General features: G+C 38.3%; 1 protein-coding gene across 15 annotated transcripts in view; it reads left to right on the top strand.

Annotated features, from left to right (window-relative positions):
* ENOX2 (ecto-NOX disulfide-thiol exchanger 2) overlaps nt 1-24,525 on the top strand; it is a 281,454-nt gene that overhangs the window by 3,627 nt on the left and 253,302 nt on the right. For 2 of the 15 annotated variants that reach the window (XM_082609157.1, XM_082609151.1), the window contains exons 1-2: nt 2,888-3,006; nt 3,115-3,292. The exons of 8 other annotated variants lie outside the window; for them this stretch is intronic. In XM_082609157.1, the coding sequence (XP_082465283.1) occupies nt 3,274-3,292 (19 nt within the window). In that variant the 5' untranslated portion in view covers nt 2,888-3,006; nt 3,115-3,273. Of the gene's footprint in view, nt 1-2,879; nt 3,007-3,114; nt 3,293-24,525 lie in introns of those variants that run through there. 5 more of the 15 variants (XM_082609150.1, XM_082609155.1, XM_082609139.1 and 2 more) reach the window with 5 other exon arrangements.

Raw genomic sequence — 24,525 nt, 5'->3', positions numbered from 1 at the left:
ACTTGGTAGACTTGAATATTATTATTTTATTAGTGTCATCTGAACTATTTTAAAAGCCTATATGCCACTTGCCTGTTATCCTTTATATGCTAAAATGAGCATATTATTGCCTAAATCAGGCTGTGTACATATATCCATTAAGGTAACAGTGGAGGCTGTTGTCACGAATGGGTTTAGATTACACAGGAGCATCCTCACTGCCTTACTGAGTGTCCTTGAGAGCAGTGGCACAAATATACAAGGGGTATGAGTATGATCTGTGATCTTTAGCCATCTGAGAAACTCCTTCAAGACTCAGCTCAAATATCAACACCTCTGTGAAGCCTTTGCTACACCTCCCCCTCCCTCTACCACACACACACATGCATGCACACAGGAAGCAATAGTAGGCTCCTGGCTCCCACAGGACCCTGTACTTACCTCTGTTCTAGCCTGTACCACACCACAGTGTGTTGGTCTGTGGATGTGTCTGTCTCTCCCCTAGACTGTGAGCTCCTTCAGAGCAGGGACCAGGTCTCATTTATCTCCATACCCAAAGCATCCAGAATAGTACTTGGTACATGGTAGACACCTAATAAATAGTGACTGGATGAAAAGAATGGATCAACATATTCACATGAATGTAACTCTGGACCTTGGTACCACAGAGTGCCAAACACTAAAAAAAGATTAGCCATTTGCTACATTTGCTACTTTTGCAGAATAAAGCAGTAAATTAAAGTGACCTGGGTGTATAACTTCACTAGAGTTTTCTTTCTTTTTTTTTCATTTTCTCCCACTCTCCTGTGGTTGCCTCTCTCTTTTTTTCCTCATCATTTATCCACCCAGCCTCCTGTTCCTTAGGCCTGCCCATTTCTTTGCTCCTCTTGACAGAGTTCACATTGCTTCTGCCCCTATGTTCTGCCAAGGATCCATTGCCCCTCTCCACCCACCAAATCCAGTTGACACCATCCTTGAAATCACTCTGAAATGGGTCTTTTCCTATTTATAGACACTGCTAGTGGGACTGTAATTTGATACAGCCCTTCTGGAAAGGATTTGTCAATATGTATCAAAAATCTTAAAATCGAACATAGCTTTCAACCTTCCACTTCAACTTCTAGGGCTCTATGCTGAGAAAATAAATGTGAAGTTTCCAAAAATTTAGCTCCCAGGATGTCTAGCCCAGAACCTGTTTATAATAGCAAAAGAAAAAAGGAAAGAAAAAGAAAAAAATAACATTTTATTGATAAATGTCTAATACTAGAGGTTTGAATTAAATCATTTATGGTATATGTATGGATTACTAAGTAACCGTATACATTGATATTACCAAAGAATATTTAATGATGTGGAAAGTTGTTTGTGATATATTAAGAGAAAATTCAGGTTATAAAGCTGACAGATCTCAGTTTGCATACACACATACACACATATCACACATGCACAGCCCCCCTCATCTGTGTGCACATACATAGGAAAAGTCCCATAATGGTAAACACACAAAAAAATGTTAATAGAGTTTTCCTATAAATAGAAGGATTACATACGAGTTCTCTTTTTAGCCTTTTCCATATTTTTTGCTAATCCTCTATAATGACATTTTTGTACATTTTTTAAAAGTTATTTAAAAATGCTTTCCCCATGTCCACCCCTATTGCCATCGCCTTAGTTTGGGGCACACTGCCCCCTCCTACCCCGCAACACACATATGACTTGTACCCAGGATTACTACTGCCTCCAGCCTGCCTCCCTTCCAATCCTTTCTCCACCAATGCTGACAGAATGAATGATGTTTCTAAATCACAAGTCTAAAGCTATCCAGCTCTATATAAAATAGTTCAGAGGCAGCCTATTGTCCTCAAGATAAAATCCAAATTTCTTAGACTGCTTTATAAAACCTTTGAAAATCAGCTCTCTGCTTTTCTTTCCAGTGTCACTTTTTCCTCCCACAATTTACTTTTTTCTTGGAGTCTTAGGCCAGTGCCTGGCACATAATAGGTGTTTAGCTAATGCTAACCAAATATCGGTGTGGATTGTATGGGTTAACTGTTGTGTGCCAGGCAATCCACCAGGGTTTCATTTCATCCTCAGAGTAAAAATGTTAAATACACACAATAGTTATCCCTATTTTACAGATGAGGAAAATTAATTAAATAAAAATGGGAAGAAAAGTAATCATAATAAAGAACATTTTTTAAAGAAAAAATCAAACCCCCCTGCTATAACACAGCTTTCATTTTCCTGAGGTCCCCTGCCAGTCTTTGTCAGTGTGCATATAGACTTTGTTCATTCCCTTGGGCAAGTTATATGTGACCACAGCATAACAAATCAGTCCAGACCGACATGATCTCACCACGTCACAGTTCACGTTGTGTTAATATACAGACATCTTTCCTTTGTGTATATAACACTTCATGCAGGAGAGACAGAAGAGCTCCAATTTCTCTGTTTTTCTTTCTGTTTTGAAATTCTATGTCTTTTGGGATGGGAATGTCAGCAGAGAGCTACGGAAAACTGTGATAGAATTGAATGTACAAGAAACAATGTGTCTCATGGGAGCCAGTGTCATTGGTTAATTTATTTTTTTAAATGTCGCGTAGATGTATTTTCCAGCAATCTGTCCCCAGGGAAGACCTTGGTTGAATTCAACTGTTAATCCTATTTACAGAATGCAGCCCATGCGTGCACTGTATTCTTGCATTGTTAAGTGATCTTAGACATATGTAGTGGATTACCATGATGACGCACAATCAGGTGAATATGAGATATGTGATTTTCTCTACAAAAACGTATTGATGTTCATATTGTCATTCAGGATCCTGCTGTGTGGTCTTTCCTTCATTTTCCTTACAGATAATACCCATTGTGCAAAAATGGATGCTCTTCAAAGGATAGAAGTCCTAAGCATGAATTGTCAGAATAAAATTATAACACCTTGTAAGGAATTCTCACTGTTAAATACTCCAGGAAAAAGAATGCATAGTTCTGTTCCATGATCAAATAAGTTGAACATAGAAATTACAGGTAGAGTTTCAGTTCATCTGATGAATTATTGTGGGCTTACTATGTGCAAAGCACTCTGCTAGGCACTGCAGTAGATACTTATAAATACCCCTTTTTTATGCGTTCCAGACAGACAGACAGACAGACCGAGATATCTAGTGTATGTACAAGAATGAGTGTGAAAGAGCAAATGAAAGAAAGAAGATTTCAACAAGCAGGTCCATCATATAAATGAAAATTTACTCCACTGAAAATTGGGATACCTGCCAGTAGGATACATAGGCAAAAATGAGCTACCAGATACCTGGTAAGCAAATAATCTACTTCTCTGTTTACAAACAGTTTGAGGGAAGGAACAGTGACTTTCTGTACGTCCAGCCCTGCACAAACCTGCTGGTGATGTTGTGAGAGTTATGACTATGTCAGCTTTTCCAGGGTTTCTGTCTCTGCTGTGGAGATTTGGCAGACACCTCAGACAAATTTTATGTCTCTTAAATCTTCCTCAAGCTAGGCTTGGCTTTTAGATTTATATGTACAAAAAAAGCAAAGTGTTTACCAGTTGGACATTTTTGAAGATCAAAACAGACTCCGATTTAAAAAAAAATTCAGCATACACCTCAGTTTAGTCTCAGAGAGGGCTAATTGCTTTTGCTGTTTGTTTAAAACAGCTGAAATGTTTACTTTCTAGAAGTGGCGACTGCTCATATGTCTAAAGATTTATTTGCCAGGCCTAAGTGTTGCTTCCTCTTTTTCTTGCCTGCAAAGTGTAAAGTTTTGCTAAAGTCTTCATTGTTCTTTTTTGCCTTTACTGATACATAGTTATAAAACAGTGTAGGATGAGAGGTGCTGTGAAAGATATTGGAAATCTTAGAGAAAAATAAAAGATGGTTTTTATTAGCTCCTCCCTGCCCCCTTTTTTGGCTCTCAGTTTTTCAATGGTCCCTTAAGCACAATAATGATAGGTGAGAATAGGAACTGGAGAGCTTTCCGTGACTACTCGTTAACAAGGCTTGTCCAAATGTATCTGCAGGCAGAATACAAATACAAGTCTGGCTGTAATTCAGAAGAGTTGAAACACCTTGTAGAGAATGTTACATAAACAACATTGCTTCAGTGGTGAAAGGTGAATGATAACTTGGGGGAAATCCGCAGTAAGGGCCCTTCTCATCCACTCCAGCTGCACTTCTTTTTAGCCAGCAACAACTGCCAGTAAGAGCTTCCTGGGGTAGAAACTGTCCCACAGGAAGGCCCCATAATATGTCCTCCTACCATTTCTTCTTCAGTCAAGTCCTCAAACACACTTCATTAGCATTACTTTGGTCACATAATATTCTAATTTTCACCTTTCAAGAGATGCTCAGTTTGAATTCAAGGAGCACTTGATATTCAAGCTCATTTATTCAATACACATTTAAGCACATATACAGGACCAGACCTTATGCCAAGTGCTAGGAATACAGTGATGAATTAGAAGTAGTCCCTGCCTGCCCTTAAGGAGCTCACAGTCAAGTTGGAAGATAGACAACCAAACCAATAATTATATTACAATGGCAAAGGTGCTCAGAGAAAGAGCTATGTTATAAGGTGCCCTGGGAACATGATGGAGGAAATTATTGCTAGGGGTGGGCTACTTACAGACGGGAGTCTAACTATGCTGAATCACAAAGGATGAGTGGGCATTGCCTGGAATCTCGGTGGACAAAGAGGTGGTGGGAAAGAATTCCAGAAAGAGGGAACACAAACACATGTGAAACAGTTGCATATAAAAATGGATAGTTCAGAAAACGGTGAGATACTGTGTATGAACCACTGGGAGTATAGAAGAGGGGACAGGATAAGGATCTGGAAAGGTATCTTGTGGAAGGAAGTCTGCTTGTTAAGGAGCTTGGCCTTTATCCTGTAGGCGGGGATGAGCCAGCACAAGGTTTAAACCGGGAGTAACATGATTGGATTGGAGGATGGGCTTTATGGGGAGAAAACTGGAGACAGAAAAAGTCCACCTTTTGATTTGGTAGTCTGAGAGGCCTTCCCTCATCACTTGCCACTATTCAGGAATGCCATCTCCACTAAGTTTTTGTTCAACATACAAAGATCACTTTGAATAATTGTTTCCTTCTACACACAGGACATAGCTTCCTGCACTCCTTCACATGTTGGTTAGCTGAATATTCATTTTTTCCAACTCAAATCAGTGATCCCAGTAGTAATTAGGGTTTGATTATCATGAAGGAAATCAGAGTTTCAAAGCATAGCTGCTAGTTTGAAAAACTGTATGAGGCTTATTTATTGCTTACTGAGTCAGTGGGGCTGAGGTGAGTGATGGTCAGCTCCCTCGGGGACTGAGGGAGGGAAAGGGACAGAGGCTGAAGAGATGGCTGTTTAAATAATGGTCAGCATCCAGAATGTTGGAACCCCCTAATGGCCACATCCAGACAAGGGAAATAGATACAAGGGCCAGAAGTACATGAATGTAAAACAAATGCATGTTGAAGGTAACGGTAACTGTGCCCAAATTGTTCTATGTAGCCAATCGGTTTTGGAGAGTATTCTTTCTCTGACTCAGATGCTATAAATGGCTTCCCATTATCCATAGGATGAAGTCCAAACTCTTTAGCCTGGCGTTCAATACTTTCCGCAGTCTGGCTCCAACCTACCTTTCCAGTCTTCATACTTCTGTCTTACAGAACTTATCTGGCCAGCCAGTTACCCTTTCAGACACTGCTTTGGCATTCCCTCATCTACACTGTGAGCCCTCTCAGGGCAGTGACTGTGTTTTTAACCTCTTTGAATCTGCCACAGTGCCTAGCACAGTGTCTTGCATACAGTAGGCACCCAAGTATATGTACGGGTTGATTATTGTCCCCCACCCCATTCTTTCCAATTTCTCTACTACTATGGACCTAATATCCTCTCTACTAAAAATGGCAACTGAGACACTAGGTGAAAGGGGTCAGTTTTCAATAAACTAACTTTTAACTTTTTATTTTGAAATAATTGTAAATATAGAAAAGTTAAAAGAATCATATAAGGACTCTCATATACCATTCACTCAGATTCACCAATTTTTAACATTTTGCCCTATTTGATTTATGCTTCTCCATATAAATATGGTTATTTTGTTCTGAAACATTTGAAGTTGAAAAGCTGTACCCCTTACCTACCCCTCTCCTTTTTCTCTCGACCTTTTATGATGAAAAAAATTAAATATACAGAAAAGTTGAAAGAATTGTACAGTGAACACCCATATACCTAGCATTTAGAGTCTATAGTTAACACTTTATTTGCTTTATCACCTATCCATTCATCTATCCATCTTTTTCTGCATTTCAAATCAAGTTGCCGACAACTGTATAATTCTTTCTAAATTCTTCAGTATGCGTATCATTAACTAGATGAACAAACTATTTTGTGCTCTGAAATCAACCACATCATCCAATTATACTTGCATTTACTGTGTTGCCAAAACTCTGGTCTACCTGTGGATCTTAGATCTGTTTGGCCATGGGACACGTCTCTTTGATTAACTTTTGGATGTCCCTCCACTTCACCGAGTGCAGTGCCAGACACACATTCCATAAACACCACTTGATGCTGATGAGCAGAGACAGAGCTAGAGCCAGGGGGAGAATCACAATAAAACTAGAATAAACTGAGGGAGGAGAGGAGTATATGCGAAGAGGGCCATGAGTGAATGAAATAGAAGCTGGAACTTGAAGAATGGGGGAAAGATGGGGGCCTTAGAACACCTGGTACTTCCAGCAGTACTTCTATCTGCCACTTTCCAACCCTCTCTTTAGAAGGATAGATTCCAGGAAACTAGGGACAATTGCTGCTCAGCAGAGCACATGACAAGTCTCCTTGCTACTACTTAGGCACCACCAATTAGTATAATCATGTTGCTTCATGAATATGCTAATCTACTGCAAGATGCAGCTTAGTTTTAGAGGGTATGGATGGGCCACTGAAAACCTCTTTCAAACTAAATCTGTGCTACAGGCCAAAGAGCACTTGAGTTAAATGAATCCTAGTTTCCTTTCTCTTTATAACCTTTTCTTTCTTGCTCTGTTGCTTATGAATACAAGTATAGCTCTAACATGCATTTGTTGAATAATTATTTTGTGCCAAGCACTGTGCTAGTTGCTATCACATCATTAACACTTTCCAACAACCCAATGAGTAAGTACTACTTCTTTCTCCATTTGCCAGGTAAGAAAACTTGAGACTCAGCATGGTTAAGTACCTTGTCCATAAGCCAGAATTCAAGAAACTCAGATCTGTCTGACTCCAGAGCCCAGTGGTCTTAACCACATTGTTGGATGAAAATTTTTAGAAAGTCGTCTATCTAGCATAAATGCAAGGAGATTTACTTTCACTGTATTAACTCAGCAGGTGATTATTCACTAAGCAAGTGCAATTGAATCACTGAATTAAGAAGGAATTCAGTCATTCAGACTTTAATCATTAGAATGTTGGTATAGTAATGGATTCAAATTGCTTGAGTTCATATCCCAGATCTATCACTTACCAGTAGGGTGACTGCAAGCATGTCACTTAACATAAGTAAGCCTCAGTTTCCTTGCCTATAAAATTAGGATGATAATACCTACCATATAGCTGTGTTGTGAGGACTAATTTAAAAAATAATATAAAGTATCATGCCATGTTTGGCATGCAGTAGGTGCTCAGCATAATTTAGATCACTTTCTTCCTCCTTCCTTTTTGGGACCAGACCACTCACCTGTAGCTTTCATTTGAGGAAAACAAACTGCTCCTGAAACATTTTTTGAAGAGAAACATTCTGAAAAGGAATATTAGCCTGACTATTCCCAAGGCACATTTGCCCAATGAGCAAAGACAGTTACCCAACTCTTATGTGAAGCATATTTCAAAAAAGCTAGAAACATGAACCCTTAGGAGAATTGGGGTGGTACATCTCTCTGCTTCTGAAGATTAGGGCCAAATTGTGACATTCTCTATTTTGTCACTATTCTAAATTTCACAGTTGGCATAGAGTAGTATTAGACCTGGGATATTGGTAATCCCAGCCCAGTCATTTCAAAGCAAGCAAGCCAAGTCTAAAAGAGTATAAATGACTTGACCAAGGTCAAACACTGAAAAAAATAGGAGAATTCAGTTTTCCCAACTCCTTACTTATTGCCATTCTGTGGTTCATTGTGGGCTGTCAGTCAGGTGAAACCAAGTCTTGATGTGTGCTCTTTGAACTGATTGGACTCTCAGGGTTTGGTACAAGTTTGATTGATTCAGAAAACATGAAGCTTTGGTCCAGTTCAAGTCGATTCACTAGTTGTTGTTGCTTTCAAACTATTAACAATTCTGTTTTGTTTGGGGTTTAGAAAATTAGTGTTGTTTCTCTCAGTTTAGGTCCATGGTTTGGTTCAAGTTCATGGTTATTTGAAATCTTCCACTGGGATTTTTGTTTTTGCAAAAATACTCAGAATCCAAGGAGGTTAACAACAGGAATTCATTTGAAAAGATCCGTCAGGCTTGGTGACAGCTGCTGAGAAGTTCAGGTGGATTAGGGAACCACTAGTGCTTACATTCTGGAGATTGAAATGATGGAAACATTGCAGTGGTTTTTGGTGTATATGTTTGTGTGTTTGCTTTTATCAGGATTCTCTGATGCTTTAATTTCCATTCTTGCTAATCTGGGTTGAAAGTGATGCTTTCCACTCCACTTTACTGCCTTTTGGTACTTGCTGTCAGTCATGTTCTGGATATGATCCTCGTCTTTTGACGGTGGGGAAAGAAGCTAACAAAAAATCGTCTTTCCTGTCCTTTTCCCTTTACTTTGAATGGCCTTTCTGAGGAACTTGGGGAATATGAATTTCAGCTTAAATGTATGGAGGAGTTCAGTTGCAATGCCCAAAGGCAGAACAGCCTGATTCTGAAATACAGCCTTTGTTCCTTTCTTACCAGTATGTTTTTAGAAGTCTCAGGCCATTTTCCTTTGCCAAACCTGAAATTGGGCTGACACCTTTATTAGTGGCCAGCCATACCACCGGTGAGGCTGTGGTGGAGGGTTGCAGTGATGAGGCCCCTAGAGAACTGTGTCCCACCTGCCTGGCTTTCCACATGCCAAAGGAAAGTGAGTTCTGGTGCTAGGTCTATCAGTGCTTTTTCAAGCTCTTGACTGTTTACCTAAGCGGTTGGAAGGCTAGGATTGTAGCTGTGGTAGTAAATGGGCCATTCCCAGTACCTCACAAGGCAAGCACTTTCTAGGAGGTGAGGTTTTGGATAATTCCAGCAAGTGTTTTTCTGCTTAGAAAAAAAAAAAAGCTCTCACTTCAGATTCTTTCACTCTCCTTCCCTCCCCTCTCTTCTCCTCTACTCCTTTCCCCACCCTTTCCTCCTCTTCCCCCTTTAATGGCTCACTTGCTATTAGCTACCTCACCTAACTCTTTGTGATTCATATTATCCATTTTACCCATTGATTTAATATAGATTTTGGATACATATTTTACTGGAATTTTCAGTATTGGCAATGACATTCAAGGGGGCAATTAGAAAAAAGTTTTCTTTCTTCTCACAGGAAGTGGTCTGGGCACTTGTTTGAGGACACGGATGGCATTGGAGGGGGCCAAGGGGAGCTGATATCTGATATTTCTGCTACAGCTCCCACCTTTCTTTTGGCTGCTTCAGATTTGGCCCATGTGGACAGACACATACTTGGGAAACCACCATACAGATGAAGATCAGGACATGTGGGATTTGGCTGAACCAAAGGTCCCCAAACATTGTCTGGATCATTTAGTGCCCCAGGTGTGGCCACCCCAGGACTTCATGTGCTAAAACTGTGTCCCAGCTGAAACCAGCTGGCCACTGTATATATTGTATCAAGGCAGCTTGGAGCCTCATAAAGCATGACTTTGGATTTTTACCTTGTGGATTTAGATTTAGATAATCAACCTGAAACTTTTTCTACACACTGGGCAGTGAGGATATACCAGGTTAATAGAAAGATTTAACAAAAGGAGATGCTCATTGTCCAGTAGCTTGCATTCCAGATGGGACATAATACTAGACCTTACAGAAAAATTGACTGACTTTTTGGAAAGGAAAGAAGGAGTTACAGGACTTTTGTCTCTTTAATAAACTTTTGATGTATTATATATCAGATTTAATTTTTTTTCTTTTCAAAAGATTTTCCTCCTGTGGAATTTTAAGAGGAAACAGTACTTCCTTCTAATTTTAAAATTGGAAGAATTGGATAATGTTTCATGAAATTATATTGGTCCTTTCTTCTTATTTTCCTTATATGATACAGGTGCCTCAATTCAGTCATTTAGGCAAGATTTGTCTCAGGGTATAATAATAATAATAATCCCATACAATTTTATCGCTCTTTACAATTTACAAGTGTTTTTATATCTATTATCTCATTAGCTCTTCACAGCAATCCTATGACGCAGTCAGAATGGGTACAATTATGTACAATTTATAAAATAAGGGAACTTATACTCCAAGAAGTTAAGTGACTTGTCCAGGGTAACACAGCTAGAAAGTTGTAGAACTGGAACCTGAACCCAGGTTTCCTGATACCCAGCCTCAGTACTCCTCCAATTGTGTCATGTTTCCTTCCTAAGAGACTATCACCTTTTTGTTCCTACTCATGATTCATTTTGAAGTCTAAAAAAGCGTGCTTCAGTTTAGCAGATGAGTAAAACTAAAGCACTTACAGGTAAAGTGCCTTCTTAAAGGTCACCTAGCTTCTCACCTTGACTTTAACGGAACTATTTTTAGGTATACGTAGATTGTTTTTCAGTGTTAAATATATGCACAAAAGTTGTGTGATCCGTTGATTACAGGTATGAAAGCTGCACCTGGGGAATGGGACTAGGGATGAAAAGTTGGCTTAAAATAATTAGCTTCTTGCCTTTTTGTTAAGAGATGTCATGTTCAATATAATTTAATTTCTTTATACTTCCTTTGCTTCCAGACTTTTAAATATAATTCTTTAGGGAAAATTAGCAAATATTCATTCTGGATGTTGATTTCTCAGGAACAAGGGTAGCTGGAGGAAAAAGAAAGCAGAGGGGTGACTTTCCATGCACTGTAAGAGTGGGCAAGCATTATTTTGTTTGGGGCTGTGAGCTAAGATTTCTTCTAAGGCATGCAAATCGTAAAGTTCTGATTTGTCAACTGCATGTTGTTTCTTTAGGCACTGATGTATGAAATCCCAAACGAATTCTCCGATGAACATACTGCTAATTGCTTCTCCACCTGCTCTCCAACCTCCTCCACCCCACCCCCTCCACTCCCAATTCAGCCTGTAAGTGTCCGTCATTGGAGATGGATGGTGACACATGCAGTAATAGCAATTCATAAAAGCCAGTTCCAGCCCTTGTCTTCAAGGCTCCTGGATTTTCCACTGCCTGCTTTTGTGTAAGTGAAGTGGATGGAAGTGCTCCTGGCATCAGAATCCACCTCCCTATGCTCCGTTGCTAGAGCTCAGTTGTCGGCTGGAGCTGAGCTAAACAGAAGCATCATCGGAGCTGAGCTGAATTGTATCTGTTTTTTGTTTTTTTTTCCTCAGTGCGGGGGTGGGTTAGGGGTAGTGTGTAGTGGGGGTTTGGGGTGCTTTGGCTTTTCTTTTTGTGGAGAGAAGAGGTTAGGGGAGAATAACTCACGGTAGGATACAACGTGAAACAGTTCCCTGAAGAGTGTCACGATGTTCCTAGTACAATATTCAGGTATAGTATGTTTTATTTTATCTGAAATTTTCCTTTTGTTTCAAAGTGCATTCCTCTCTTATTTTGCCTCCAGTTCAACTGTACTGAAGGACAAATAAGGTTCTAATGAGCTAAACAAAATAGCTGCATAAAATATGCCTGCCCCTAGCTATAATGTTTGTGGCAGATTGCTATGTAAAATCTGGGTTCTCTGTTAAATTGGTAGTCCCGATCCCTTAATTGTGCATGCTTCTCTGCTGTATTCTTGTATTGAATTTCTCAAGTCTTATGTCTGCAACTGGTAGTATGTGATATAGCCTAGAGTGTTCACACAGAAGACAATGCTTTGGAAGGAAAAAAGCAATTTTTAAAACACTTAGTATGTTGTGTTCCTCTTGAGTTTATTAACTCCTGTGTTTGTTAATTGGTTGTCTAGATTTGACATATACAGTTAAGAGTAAGTAAATTTCAAATAGGAAGCATTCCAGAACACATTTGCTTGGTAAATTTATTTTTATTTCATTATTTAACTCATATTGATGAACATTATATATTATTGTTGTTGTTTGTTCTCCTGGTAGAAAAAAAGTGCTGAAAACAGCAAGGCTAAACATGCCAGCTCCAAACCATCTGTATTGTAAAATATCGTTGGACCAGAAGTGTTCCTTAAGTATTCTCTTAAGCTTTCAGAAACAATATTGGTCCATAATAATGAAGTACTTGGAGACTGATCAGGTGTTGGTGAATGTTGTTTGAAAGGCTTCTTATACAGCAGTTTGATAGAAAGGATCTTTCCAAATTAAAAAAACCTTTAAAAAGTTTCACTTTCTCGCTGAACAGAACAGAAGCTTAGTTTCTACAACCACGTTTTGATAAGTTTGAGTATCATTTATTGTCAAAGACTTACACCTCCATTCTTGTTTTATTGTCCTTAAAATATTGTGCTCCTGTGCTTAAGAGCTAAAAGATCATGTTCTGTTTTGATACGTGGTTTGACAGTTGATTTCGCTCCTCATTAATTGGACAGCATGCAGATGATGTGGAGAAGTGAGTGAGTGAGAATATTTCAAGGTTACTCTGAAGAGCATACAGTGAACCTTAGTGCCTGGACCAACAGCTGCTGAATTGAATTGTCTGCAATTAAAGCAACAGCAGGTTTGTGTAGTCTCCCTGCAGCCCATTTATTTGAATTTATAGCTTCAGTTTCTTCTTTGGGTAGCGGTTGGTTTGTTTCACTAAGTGTTGGAGAGTTGTGCTTGTTGGATGTTTTCTCTATACTCTAATTCATGCTTGACTCCAGAAGAGCCATCTCTGTACATTTTTAATATGCAAAGTTGTTGAGGTTTTTCTCTTTGGATTAAAACCAGAGAATATCTCGTTTTCTCCACTGTAAAACTAAATAGATATACTTTCATGGAAAATATTGCTTTATTCAATAAGTAGAGGTTTCTCATGGGCCTGTGTTACTGGTTTACTGGCAGTGAAAAATGCGGAAAATGGAAAATGTTATGCTACTGGAATTACTATATCTGGAAAGAACTTCTCTATGCTAGTAAAAGTGTTTATGTTAAAAAAAATAGTGACATTATCTCCTTGCCATCTCTCAATTCCAGGGTGACCTAATGAATAATGTCAAAGCTAACTAGGTGGCTTTTATGACTGAATTGTATTTGTATCCTAATAGTAAATACATGCTTAATTCCGTCATGGTTTTAGTCTATTAAAAAACAACTTAAAATTACAGTATAGTTGTTGGTAATTGACTCATAGTGGATATGATATAAAACATTTACACAGTGGTTTAACATATACTTGATCAATCTTTTCTCATAACCACCCTGTGTGAAGTCAGTGGCGTTATGATCTCCATTTCAGAGGTAAGAAAACTGAGACTTAGAGAATAAGTAACTGGCCTGAGGTCTCGCATCTAACAAGAGGCAGAGCCCAGACTCATAGGTTAATTGATCTGATTCAAGAATCTGTGCTTTTTCTCACCCTTATACCAGGCTGCCTCTCAGTTGATGGATCCAGGGTAAATTTGACTTAAGCTACTAGTCAAGAAGACTAAGTTCAGTCATTTACTAAAAAAAAAAAAAAAAAATGTGTTGATAGAACTGTAGAGATTTCTTCTGAGCTATTTTTAACACAACATTTATTTTAATATGTGAGTGCTTTCCAGATTAAGTTTATAGATTATGTGGAGAAACATTAGTGTTTTGATTAATTTATACATCAATATGAATGAAGGTAGAGCCTTGTAAAGTTATTGGGAAGTAAAATGTCCGACTGAAAAGGTTAGTGTGGAATATTTTCCTTCTAAAACAAGCTGGTTTGTTTTTAATATTCTGCTCAACATATACGATGGTTTTGGTAAAAGTTATGTGTATACTTTAAAATATACTGGCCAAATATGAAGGGCTATGTTTTAAAAGTTGAGTATTTTATCCAGATCAACAGAAAAAAATATACAGCTAACTCAGTTTCACACTTTTCTGTTTCTACCTATCTATCTATCTAAAATAGATGAACTTTCTCGTCTTTTAAAATTCTCAAATGTTTTCTCAATTTTAAATTCATTCCTTTAAAGGAGAAAGATGAACCCAGGTGCTTGAGTAGCTCATACTAGTTCTCTGGTAAAACGTTCTTTAAAACCTCTTCAGGAAACATTCTTGAAGCAGTCATTCTTAGATCTGAATTTATTAGAGACTATGCCATGTACTGGGGAAATGACTGGATGCTCACACCATAGACAACTCTTCTTTAGCATTTGACAATGAATATTTGAGAATGCTGTCAAGAAAATGAGTCGGACATAGGGCAAGTATTGTTATGACCTGTTTATGAGACTTTTAGAAAGATGTTAATAGAAATATTGTCTCAGATACCATGTAAATTAGAATTTATCCTTACCTAAGATATCTTTGTATTTTAACATATCTTAAGGTAAAGCTATTCTTATATTTTTCCCCTCCTAGAAAAAAGGAAAGGAGGATGATATAAAGCTCGTTTATCATTATTTAACTTAAATGCAGTTCGACACTTAAAAAATGCAGGCGGGAACTTGAGGGAATGGGTCAGGGTTAGAGGGAAAACTAAGCATGTGATTGGAAGCTCCATGTTAAACTTGGTTTCAGGTGGCAAATTTCCTGTGCAGTCAGAAGCTCTGGCTAACACCCCTCACTCCATTCCTCTTTCTGGAAGCGAGCACTTTAAATATAAACGAGAAAGAGCTTATTATGGTTTTTAAAGGAATTGATATTTTTTGATTGGTGAAAGGAAGTCTTTCATCTGCAAAATAATCATTTTTCCCCCTGCTGTTTGAGGCCAAGAGAAATTAGAAAAGGAGTAGATTTCTAGGTTCTGGCTGTTTTTCCATTCAGTATACCTTTGAGTGTGTTTTAGGGAAGTGAAAGGCAGGTCTTATGGATGTGAGTATAAGGGTTAGTTTACACCAGCCAGTCGTATGCTGGAGCCGACTTGCACTAGCTTATTTAAGGGGAATCACTAAGAATATTTACAAGCTGAAAAACTTACTCATATCTGTCTTTTTTCAAAATGGACTTAAGATACTCATTTTGAGTAGTATTAAGGCATGCTGCCTATGCAGGACAGTGTACTGCAGATGTCCCTTGGGCTGCTAAACTATACTGATCACCATTCCTTAGATATAGCACTTATACCTTCAAGGGTTATTTTTTTTTTTGCTTTATAACAAATTTAATTAGTTATACATATACATATGTTCCCATATCCCCTCCCTTTTGCGTCTCCCTCCCACCCTCCCTATCCCACCCCTCCAGGCGGCCACAAAGCAACGAGCTGATCTCCCTGTGCTATGCGGCTGCTTCCCACTTTCAAGGGTTATTGAACATTGAACATAGCACAATTAAGTGTGTGTCTTTCACTCATACATACACATGATGATAATAGCTAACATTTATTGAGTGCTTACTATGTGCCAGGCCATGTTACAAATACCTTTTATGTATGAACTCATCAACCTTCACAGCATTCCTGTGAGGTAGGTAATATTATTTTCATTTTAAGGGTAGAAAAAACGGGACAGAATTTATCAATAAGTAACCTGCCTACAGATCACACAATTACTAAGTAGCAGAATCAAGATTCTATTCCAGAAAGTCTGTCTCCAGGGCCTAAGCCCTTAATTACTATGCAGTATGTTGTATGTCTTTAAGGGCACTTCACTGAAGAAGCTGTTTGCCCACTTGTGTGCCACTCATAGAAGATACCCCATTGTCCATATCTTCAGAAGACATAGATGGTGTAGAGATGTCTGCTCACCAGACTGCTGAGAATTCTACTTTCTTTCTGACCCTCATTGCTGGTACTTTTTATTGCCAGAGTCATGATGGATCATTGCATTCCCAACAGTTTCTAAACACTGCCACTACTCATGCTCTTTTTTCAGATTTTCAGCTTAAAAAGATCTCTTTCATATTCTGTTGCTTCTCTCTTGATTCCCAGCCTTTTGCAAGAACAAACATTGTCAACCAGAGTGCAATTTTTCTTCCATGCAGCCAAATGACCAAATCATAGCACATCTTCCCAGCATCTACTCTCTCCCCACTCCATATTATGCCTAGCTGTTAGTGTTCTTCCTAAATGCAGATCTCATATCACTACTCTCCTCAAATACCTTTTAAAGGATTTTTTTTCCCAAACAGGCATTCAGTGCCATCCATGGTCTTGTCCCAGGTACCCAGAATGCATCTGTACCCCTATCTCCCACTACACAACCTTCTCTAAACCCTATTCACTAGCCACTCTAGCCCACTTGTAGGTCACCAGGTATGCTCCAAATTTTCAAGCTCTTGTGCTTTTCTTCACGTTGTTCTCTGTATTTTAATTGTCATTCTTCTACCTCTCCAATAACTCCAGAGCAACTCACCATTTAAGGTTCAGCTGAAATGACACCTGCTACTATATTATACTTATTTTTGGTTTCTCTTCCCGCACTAGATTGAGCTCTCTTAGCACATAGGCTAGCATCTTGTACATACTTAGCATTTACGTGCAATATTCAGATCTTCAGAAACTACACTACCAAAGAGTTTTTCTCCTTTCCTGCTAGCTCAAGATTCAAAGCTGTTCCCAGAGCCTTAGAGTTCCAGAAGCTGAATGGCTATACAGCTTCCGCCCTGTATAGATATTCTGGAATATTTCTATTCAAAAGATTTGTTTCTAGTGCGTCTGTCTTCTTGATTTTTCTCTGTGTATTCATCCTTACTCAGATCTACTATACCTTGAAATCTCCTTCCTTTGCCTTTGTGGAACAGTTTGCACTTTTGTAAGGAGACAAGGGCTTGCCTATGTACACATATTAATACTTACCCGTACAAGAAAATGAATCAGAATGTGTAAACTGATCACTGGAATTTTTTGATTTATAATCACAGTGTTTCTCAAAATGTGGTTTAGGAACTACCCTTGTCAGCATTACCTAGGACACATGTTTAGTATGCAGATTCCTAGATCCTCATTCCAGACCTACTGAATCACTCTATGAGTTATCTGCATTTAGCAAACTCCACAGATGATTCTTCTGTGCAACTGACTCTCAAGAACCATTGTCCAAAGTCAAAAGTATGATGTTCAATCCTAATTTATATTCTCTGTAGATGTGAATATTAATTACATTGTGGAAAAACTATCATTAAAAATGGTTTGAATTATTTGGTCTAAACTCAAAGTCTTGACCTCCTGGTGTCTAGCCCAGTGCTGTCCAATAGAACTTTCTGTGATGATGAAATAATCTCTATGTTTATTGTCCAACACAGTAGCCTCTAGCCACATGTGTCTGTTGAGCACTGAAGTGTGGCTACTGCAACTGAGGAGCTGAATATTTTTTATTTTATATAAATGTAATTAAATTGAAATTTAAATAGTTACATGTGGGTATTGGATGCAGTGCTGGAAGTGCAGCTCCAAAAAGCTTGGCTGTCTAGAAGTAATAACTCTCTTAGGGGTCTAGATGGCTACAGTGATCATTGTATGGATGGGGAATCAAACAGGAACATTGTTTCCTTTGACACATAGGACATTGCATTTCTCTTTTGAACAGTTTAAATATTTTTGTATTATTTTTCTAATCATATTGGCTTGCTATTGAGAGTTAATTGTTAAGCCTTGATTTCTGAGCTAGGGGTAAGAAAGTAGAGTTAATCAGAAGAAAGAGCTTCTAGCTCCAATGTTTAGGTCATAGACATTTTTATACATTTTAGCTCTCCTAGACCCTTTAACTATTCTCTTTTGGATTGATCAGCCCCATAGCCACTCATTACTCATTACTTTTCAGCTTCCATTTCTTTCTCTGAAAAATCTTCTTTGAACCAGTAGTGTACCCCTTTCAGGATGATTTCATTATTTAAATTGCATCAATACTTTGGAAGAATTGAATCAGAAATGGATTTCAGTCTCTACATAAAGAGACATAAATCTAGGCACTCTGTTTTATTATTGTGTGGAGTTCATTATGTGTGTTAGTTATACTTGGTGGCTTTCTAAAAAGAACCCAGTGTCAAAATCTATAGTATTAAGAAAAAACACATAAGTAAAATAATGTACTTGACTATTGCCATCTGTGGAAACTATATGATAAATAATTATGCCTGCTTGACCTGCCCTCTGTTGCCTAGATCCCAGTTCTTTGTACTCTTTTTGGTTGCAAAAAATTTTAGCACATCCTGAAATTTGCTTCTCTCCTTTCACATTCTTCACTTTCTTTAGCTCTGCTTTCTGTTTTCAATGGACAGGAGACCACCCCCACCTTTTTTTGTACCATTCAGACTCACTCCCAGAATCTATTGTTGTATCCAGCCTCACTGAACTGCCTAGAGCAGTTCAAAACGGGTGTTTTAAAGTGCAACTCAGGGCCACCCTGGAGCACTCTGCAAATAGGTTCTTTTGTTTTGAGGACTAAAGAGATAGTGCCACAGCTACAGTTTCGAGAGAAATGCATAAAGACAAAACCCATTTGGAACTAAAGGAAAATTTTAACCCCTTGCCTCTCACTTCCTCCAAACTACGTCTACAGTTTTCAGTGACATTTTTATGTTGTTTAGGAAGCCGGACATTTCAGTTTTCAATGAAAAAGTTCTCTCTGATCAGGATGCTTCATAATTCAAACCAGGGTAGAGAAGAAGGCAAATATGTTGTAAAGGTATGTTGTAGGACTGTGTTAGGGTCTTTCCATAAGTTATTTCATTTAATCCTCGTTAGCCCTCTCAGTAAATGTTGGTTGTCCTCCTTATCCAAGGCTATATATACCACTAACTTTTCTACAGCTCTGTGTCTAGACTCCAAAGTCTACATTCCTGTTGCTTTTTACTTACATGTTTACTTAGGAATATGGTTATGTTTTCCATCTGTGTGTGTGTGAGAGAGACAGAGACAGAGACAGATACAGAGAGAGAGAGAGAGAGAGACAGAGACAGAGACAGAGACAGAGACAGAGAGGAGATTCTCAGCATTAGGGTGTTCCCTTACAAAAAAACTCAGATTAGTGTAAAGTGGGAGAATGTAAAGAAAACACTCCCTTTGTTAACTGTCTACCAAACAAGGATTGGGATGTATCCAGTTAAAGCTTCTGATGAAGAGGTTGTAAAGAAAACAGTTTTTAGATTCTTTATACACTTTACTCATTGCCACTCCCATCCCCTGTGCTAGACTGCTAACTCTTGCTGATAAATATGGTTGGCTTTTCCCAAACACTGCCCTTTGGTTTGGAGGTGGGGCAGGAACTACAAATAACTACAACTCTGATATGCTTTCCCAAGTCATGGAAACTTGCCCAGCTTATTCAGCAGAAGTTGTACAATCTGTATTTACCTAAATTTGTGATAAAGAGCATAAAGAATATAAAATAAGTGTGGCAATCCATATTAATAAAAATTCTGACTATTCTGGAAAAGTTTTCGGGTGGCATATTACATTTTTCTTGGTTATAAATATCACACAAATCATCATCAAAAGTAAATTTGATTCATGCTTTTTAAAGTCTACAGGTGATAGGAGATAGTAAACTATATTAAGAGTGTGCAGTATGATATGGCATTTAAAAAGCCAATATGGTTTTGAGTAACTGACATGGATATGGGCAAATAACTTCTTAGAGCAAAGTAGTGAGAATCCCTTTTTAATTGGTAATAAGACTATGCCCAAGTTTCCATTCTCTGGAATTGAGATGCTTGAAATGGAAAAGAGCAATTCAAAAGCTTAAGGGATCGAGGGAGAGTGGTTTATGAGGGTGGGATACAAAGTAAATACAATAAAGACAGCTTGAGTAGATGGTGGATATTGGTGCTTATGGCTATTTTGAGTGGTGTGAGCAATAAAGAGCTCAATCTGGCAGAAAAAGGGATCAGCACAGGCAGAAATATGACCATTGGAGAAATGAGCCTGGGATTACAGTAGTATCTTTCCCCCTGCCAAGTAGCGTTCCTGAGTGCCCTTCCATGGGCCTCATGAGGCTTTTAACAAGAAGGGAAAGAAATGGTCTGGGAAGAAGTGGTCTGGAGGAATTGAAATGAGAAGGGCATAATTGTTTTGTCAAATATTTACAGCTATTTAAAATAGAAAGAACCCCCACCTTGCAGCAAACTCTCCAGAACATTTCCTTTTCTGGCCTCACATCAAGACCAGATGAAGCACAAGCTGTAAAGAAGAACCTCACTCTAACATGGAATATGATCTAAGGCAATACCCTTCCTGGAACTTCTCCAAGGAGATTTATTACTGGAAGTAACAGAAGGGCTATGTTAGAACATTAGAACACAGTTCCAAGTCATGAACCCCGAGGTTGGGATTTATAGTAAGGCTCTGGTGTACTAGCTGAACAATGAGTACACATTCATTGCAGATGTTTTCCATTTGAGATTTTTGATATAGGGTTTTTATGTATGCCTAGGATGTCAGTGAGCCAGCATAATTCAGTCAGCACTACGTAGCTAGCACCTACTATATGTGTTACCTATACTTGACCACTCCAATGAGGGAGGTACTTAACTTGAAGCTGTTTAGCCATTTCTGATCCCATGTCACTATTGGTAAGCTGCCCCTTCCAGGATATTAAACTGCCCCTTGCTGTTGTGAAACAGAGGACGGATAAGCAGCTTTTCTCTTTTTATCTGAACTTCTCTTTTTCAGTATAGAATCATTCCCAGTAGCTCTAAAGTGTGGTTTTAAATCTAGATCATAATGGATCACCTGACAAATGATTCCACTTTATGATCCCAAGTTAAAGTTATTGACAGAGAGAAAAGCATTGCAGAATGGAGTGCCAGTTTCTTATGGCATTTGTGGACTTAGGCCAAAATATTTGAAAACTTCAGCCAAAGGGTTCATTTTGAAGCTTTGGAAGCAACTTATAAAAATCAGCAGACTACATATTCCATATCTAGTGAAAAAACAGAGAAGGGGGGAAAGAGAGAAAAGACAGAGTCCAGGATAGTTTGCATTAATTAACTTAACTATTATTAGTATTAAGTACAATGTAGGATACTGTTCTTAATAATATTTATGGAGTACTACCCTTAAAGCTGTAGACTCAAAAAGAGTAATCCAATAGATAGGCCCATTGCTAAATGATTGAGCCAGAGACAGCATATAACTATTAGAAATAGCCTAACCCACAACATCAAGTTTTATTATTTCACAGGAAATCACTGTTGGGACTTATGAGTCTAGTGGGAATATTTAAGTACTCATTTATTCCTGGATAATGAGGAAATTATTAAGAATGAGAAAAAAGGTTTACAGATGAAAGTTAGTAATATATGCATTTTAATAGAATATTAGGGTTATAAGAAGCCTTAAAGGCTATCCAGTCACATCTCCCCCCGCCCCAGTACATACATATGCAATCTGTTATATGAACCCATCTACTCCATCCTCAAGTGGTCATCCAGCTCATTCTTGGATATTTCCAATAATTTGGCACTTTCCACTATGAAGTAGCACATTGATCTTTGAATAGCTCCAGTTATTGAATGTTTGCATAAATAAGCCCAAATCTCTTTCCCTTCAGCCTCCACCCATTGCTCCTACTCTTAGGCCTAGAATACAGACTACAACATGAATTGAGCCCTCTGGAATTGTATTCTGCGGTGGCCCCGATTCTTCTTACCCCTTGGCGCTTACACCAAGCAACCTCACCCTGCTTCCATATGGTAACCATTCAAATGTTGGAAAACAATCATATGCTTCCCAAGTGACTGATTTTTTATTAACAGCTTTATTGGGGCATAATTTACATAAATGCAATTCACTTCTTTAAATAATTTAATGATCTTTAGTACATTCAAAGTTATGCAACCATCATTAAAAATCCAACTTTATAACACTTTTATTATCCCCCAAATAAATAAATTCTGAGGGGTTAGCCACTATCTCCCTTTCCCCCCATTCCCCTCAGTGCTAGACAGCCACTAATCTACTGTCTTTCTATTGCATTTGCCTATCTGGACATTCCATGTGAATGGGATCATGAAATGTGTGTCCTTTTGCATTTGGCTTCTTTCACTTAGCATAATATTTTCAAGGTTCATCCATGTTGTAGCATGTATCGTGACTTCCTTTTTATAACTAGATACTATTCCATTGCATTGCTATACCACATTTTGTTTATTCATGAGCTGATGGACATTTGGGTCATTTCCACTCTTTGGCTATTGTGAATAATGTTGTTATAAGCATTCATGTACAAGTTTTTGTGTGGACATATGTGTTCATTTCTCTCCGGTGTATACCCAGGAGTCATATGGTAACTCTACATCTAACTTTTTGAGGAGCCACGAAAATTGCTTTCCAAAGTGGCCACACTATTTTTTAAATCCCACCAACGATGAATAAGGATTCCAGTTTCTCCACAATCTTGTCAGCACTATTATTGTCTAATAATAATAAGCAGCCATTCTAATATGTGTAAAGTGGTATCTTGTGGCTTTGCAAATATTTCCTACCACTCTGTAGACTATTTTTTCACTTTCATGATGATGTCATTTCCAATTCTGATGAAGCAAATGTATCTATTTTTTTCTTTTGTAGCTTCTGTTTTGGTGTCATATATAAGAAACCATTGCCTAACTCAAGGTCAAAAAGACTCCTATGTTTTCTTCTAAGAGTTTTACATTTTCACATATAGGTCTGTGATCCATTTTTAGTTAATTGTTGTGTGTGATGTGAGGTCAGGGCCCACCTTATTCTTTTGCATGTGGATATCCAGTTGCCCCAGCACCATTTGTTGAAAAGACTATTCTTTCTCCATTGCCTGATCTCAGCACACTTGTCAAAAATCAATTGATGGTCAACATAAGTGTTTAATTTTGGACACTCAGTTCTGTTCCATTTTTCTATATGGCTGCCCTTACACCACACTGTCTTGACTACTGTAGCTTTGTAGTAATTTCTGAAATTTGGAAGTGAGAGTCTTCCAACTTTGTACGTTTTTTTCAAGATTGTTTTGGTTATTCTTCATCTCTTACATTTTTATATGAATTTTAGAATTAGTGTGTCAATTTCCTTTAAAAAAAAAAGCCAGCTTGGATTTTGAAAGGGGTTGCATTGAATCCATAGGGTGAATGATTTTTTAAAGGCACAAACCTCACTTAAAATGAGACCCCACAAGGAGTGGCTCCATACACAAAGTAACACCACTTCAGAATCAAAGCTTATACCTTTCACAACTAACTTTTTGTTTCTGAAGTAGCCAGAATCTGCATGGTGTAAATATGTAATATGAGACAACCAAAATGAAGTGCCCTGTTCAGTGACAAACACATCTCTTACATTTGACTGGGATTAGTCCTATCTAAGTGAAGAAACCAAGAAACAGAGTTGAAGGAGAAAATTAACTAAGTCAGAGATGATTTCCTTTCATTCAGTCCCATCCTGGAGTGCAGGCATGTGTGTGTGTGTGTGTGTGTGTGTGTGTACGTGTACTTGTGTGTACATGTGTCAGTGTCAGTGTCAGTGTGGTGGTGACTGGCTGTGTATGTGATCTCTATGCGTGTTTCTGTTTTAATCTTTGTGCACAAATATGTGTATGTGTGGTTTTTGTGTCTTCTGTTCTGCTTTTGCTTTTGAACCCTAGCAACAATACCTTTTGATAATGGAATAGAGTATTTCAAATAAGCTTTGTGGCATTTCATCCTTTTAGCTGAACTTATCGAGATTTCAGAGTTACACGTGAATTTGGCTGTCTCACCTGAAAAAGGTGTTTACAATCTGTCTTTTATTTCTCTGCTTTCCTTCATCTACTTTATTCCCTTGCTTGAAGCTAGTTTCTCCATTTGCTTCTTGGTTTTTAAGCTGCAGCTCCATATGATTTTCATAGTTTGACCTATCTCCCTGCACTGCTGTGATCACCTGTGCTGCCAATCTTGCAATGCTGATTTATTGGCCTTTGTCCTTTCTTCCCACCTCTTACTACCAAGGGATCAGTTGTTATACAGAACCTTTCTTTCTTTTCTTTTCTTTTTTTTTTCAGAGCCTTTGTAACTCCCTCAGACCTCATATCTCAGGTAGTGCCAAAAGTGTTTCCCAGTTACAGATGTAAGAGAGTGTTTGCCATTCTAGCCCATGGAAAATGCTTCTCAGAGTATGGAGCATACAAGCCCTTTCTTAAGAATGAAGTGAATGCAATCAGGATTTTAAAGCTTACAACTAGGAAGTTAGGGTTGTATATTTCCTCTAGCTTAAAGGAAAAAAACTTCTTTCTTTTGTCCTTTTTTCTCTTCCTTTCTTTCCTTTCTTCATTGTTCTCATTAGTGTGATGATCTGCCATATAGAGGTTGATTGGGAATGAAGGTAGGTAATAGTTGGTAGGTAGTAA

The sequence above is a fragment of the Mesoplodon mirus genome (genome assembly GCF_964341445.2).
Source record: "Mesoplodon mirus genome assembly, chromosome: X".
Lineage (NCBI taxonomy): Eukaryota > Metazoa > Chordata > Mammalia > Artiodactyla > Ziphiidae > Mesoplodon > Mesoplodon mirus.
This window is presented reverse-complemented; position numbering and strand designations above follow the sequence as displayed.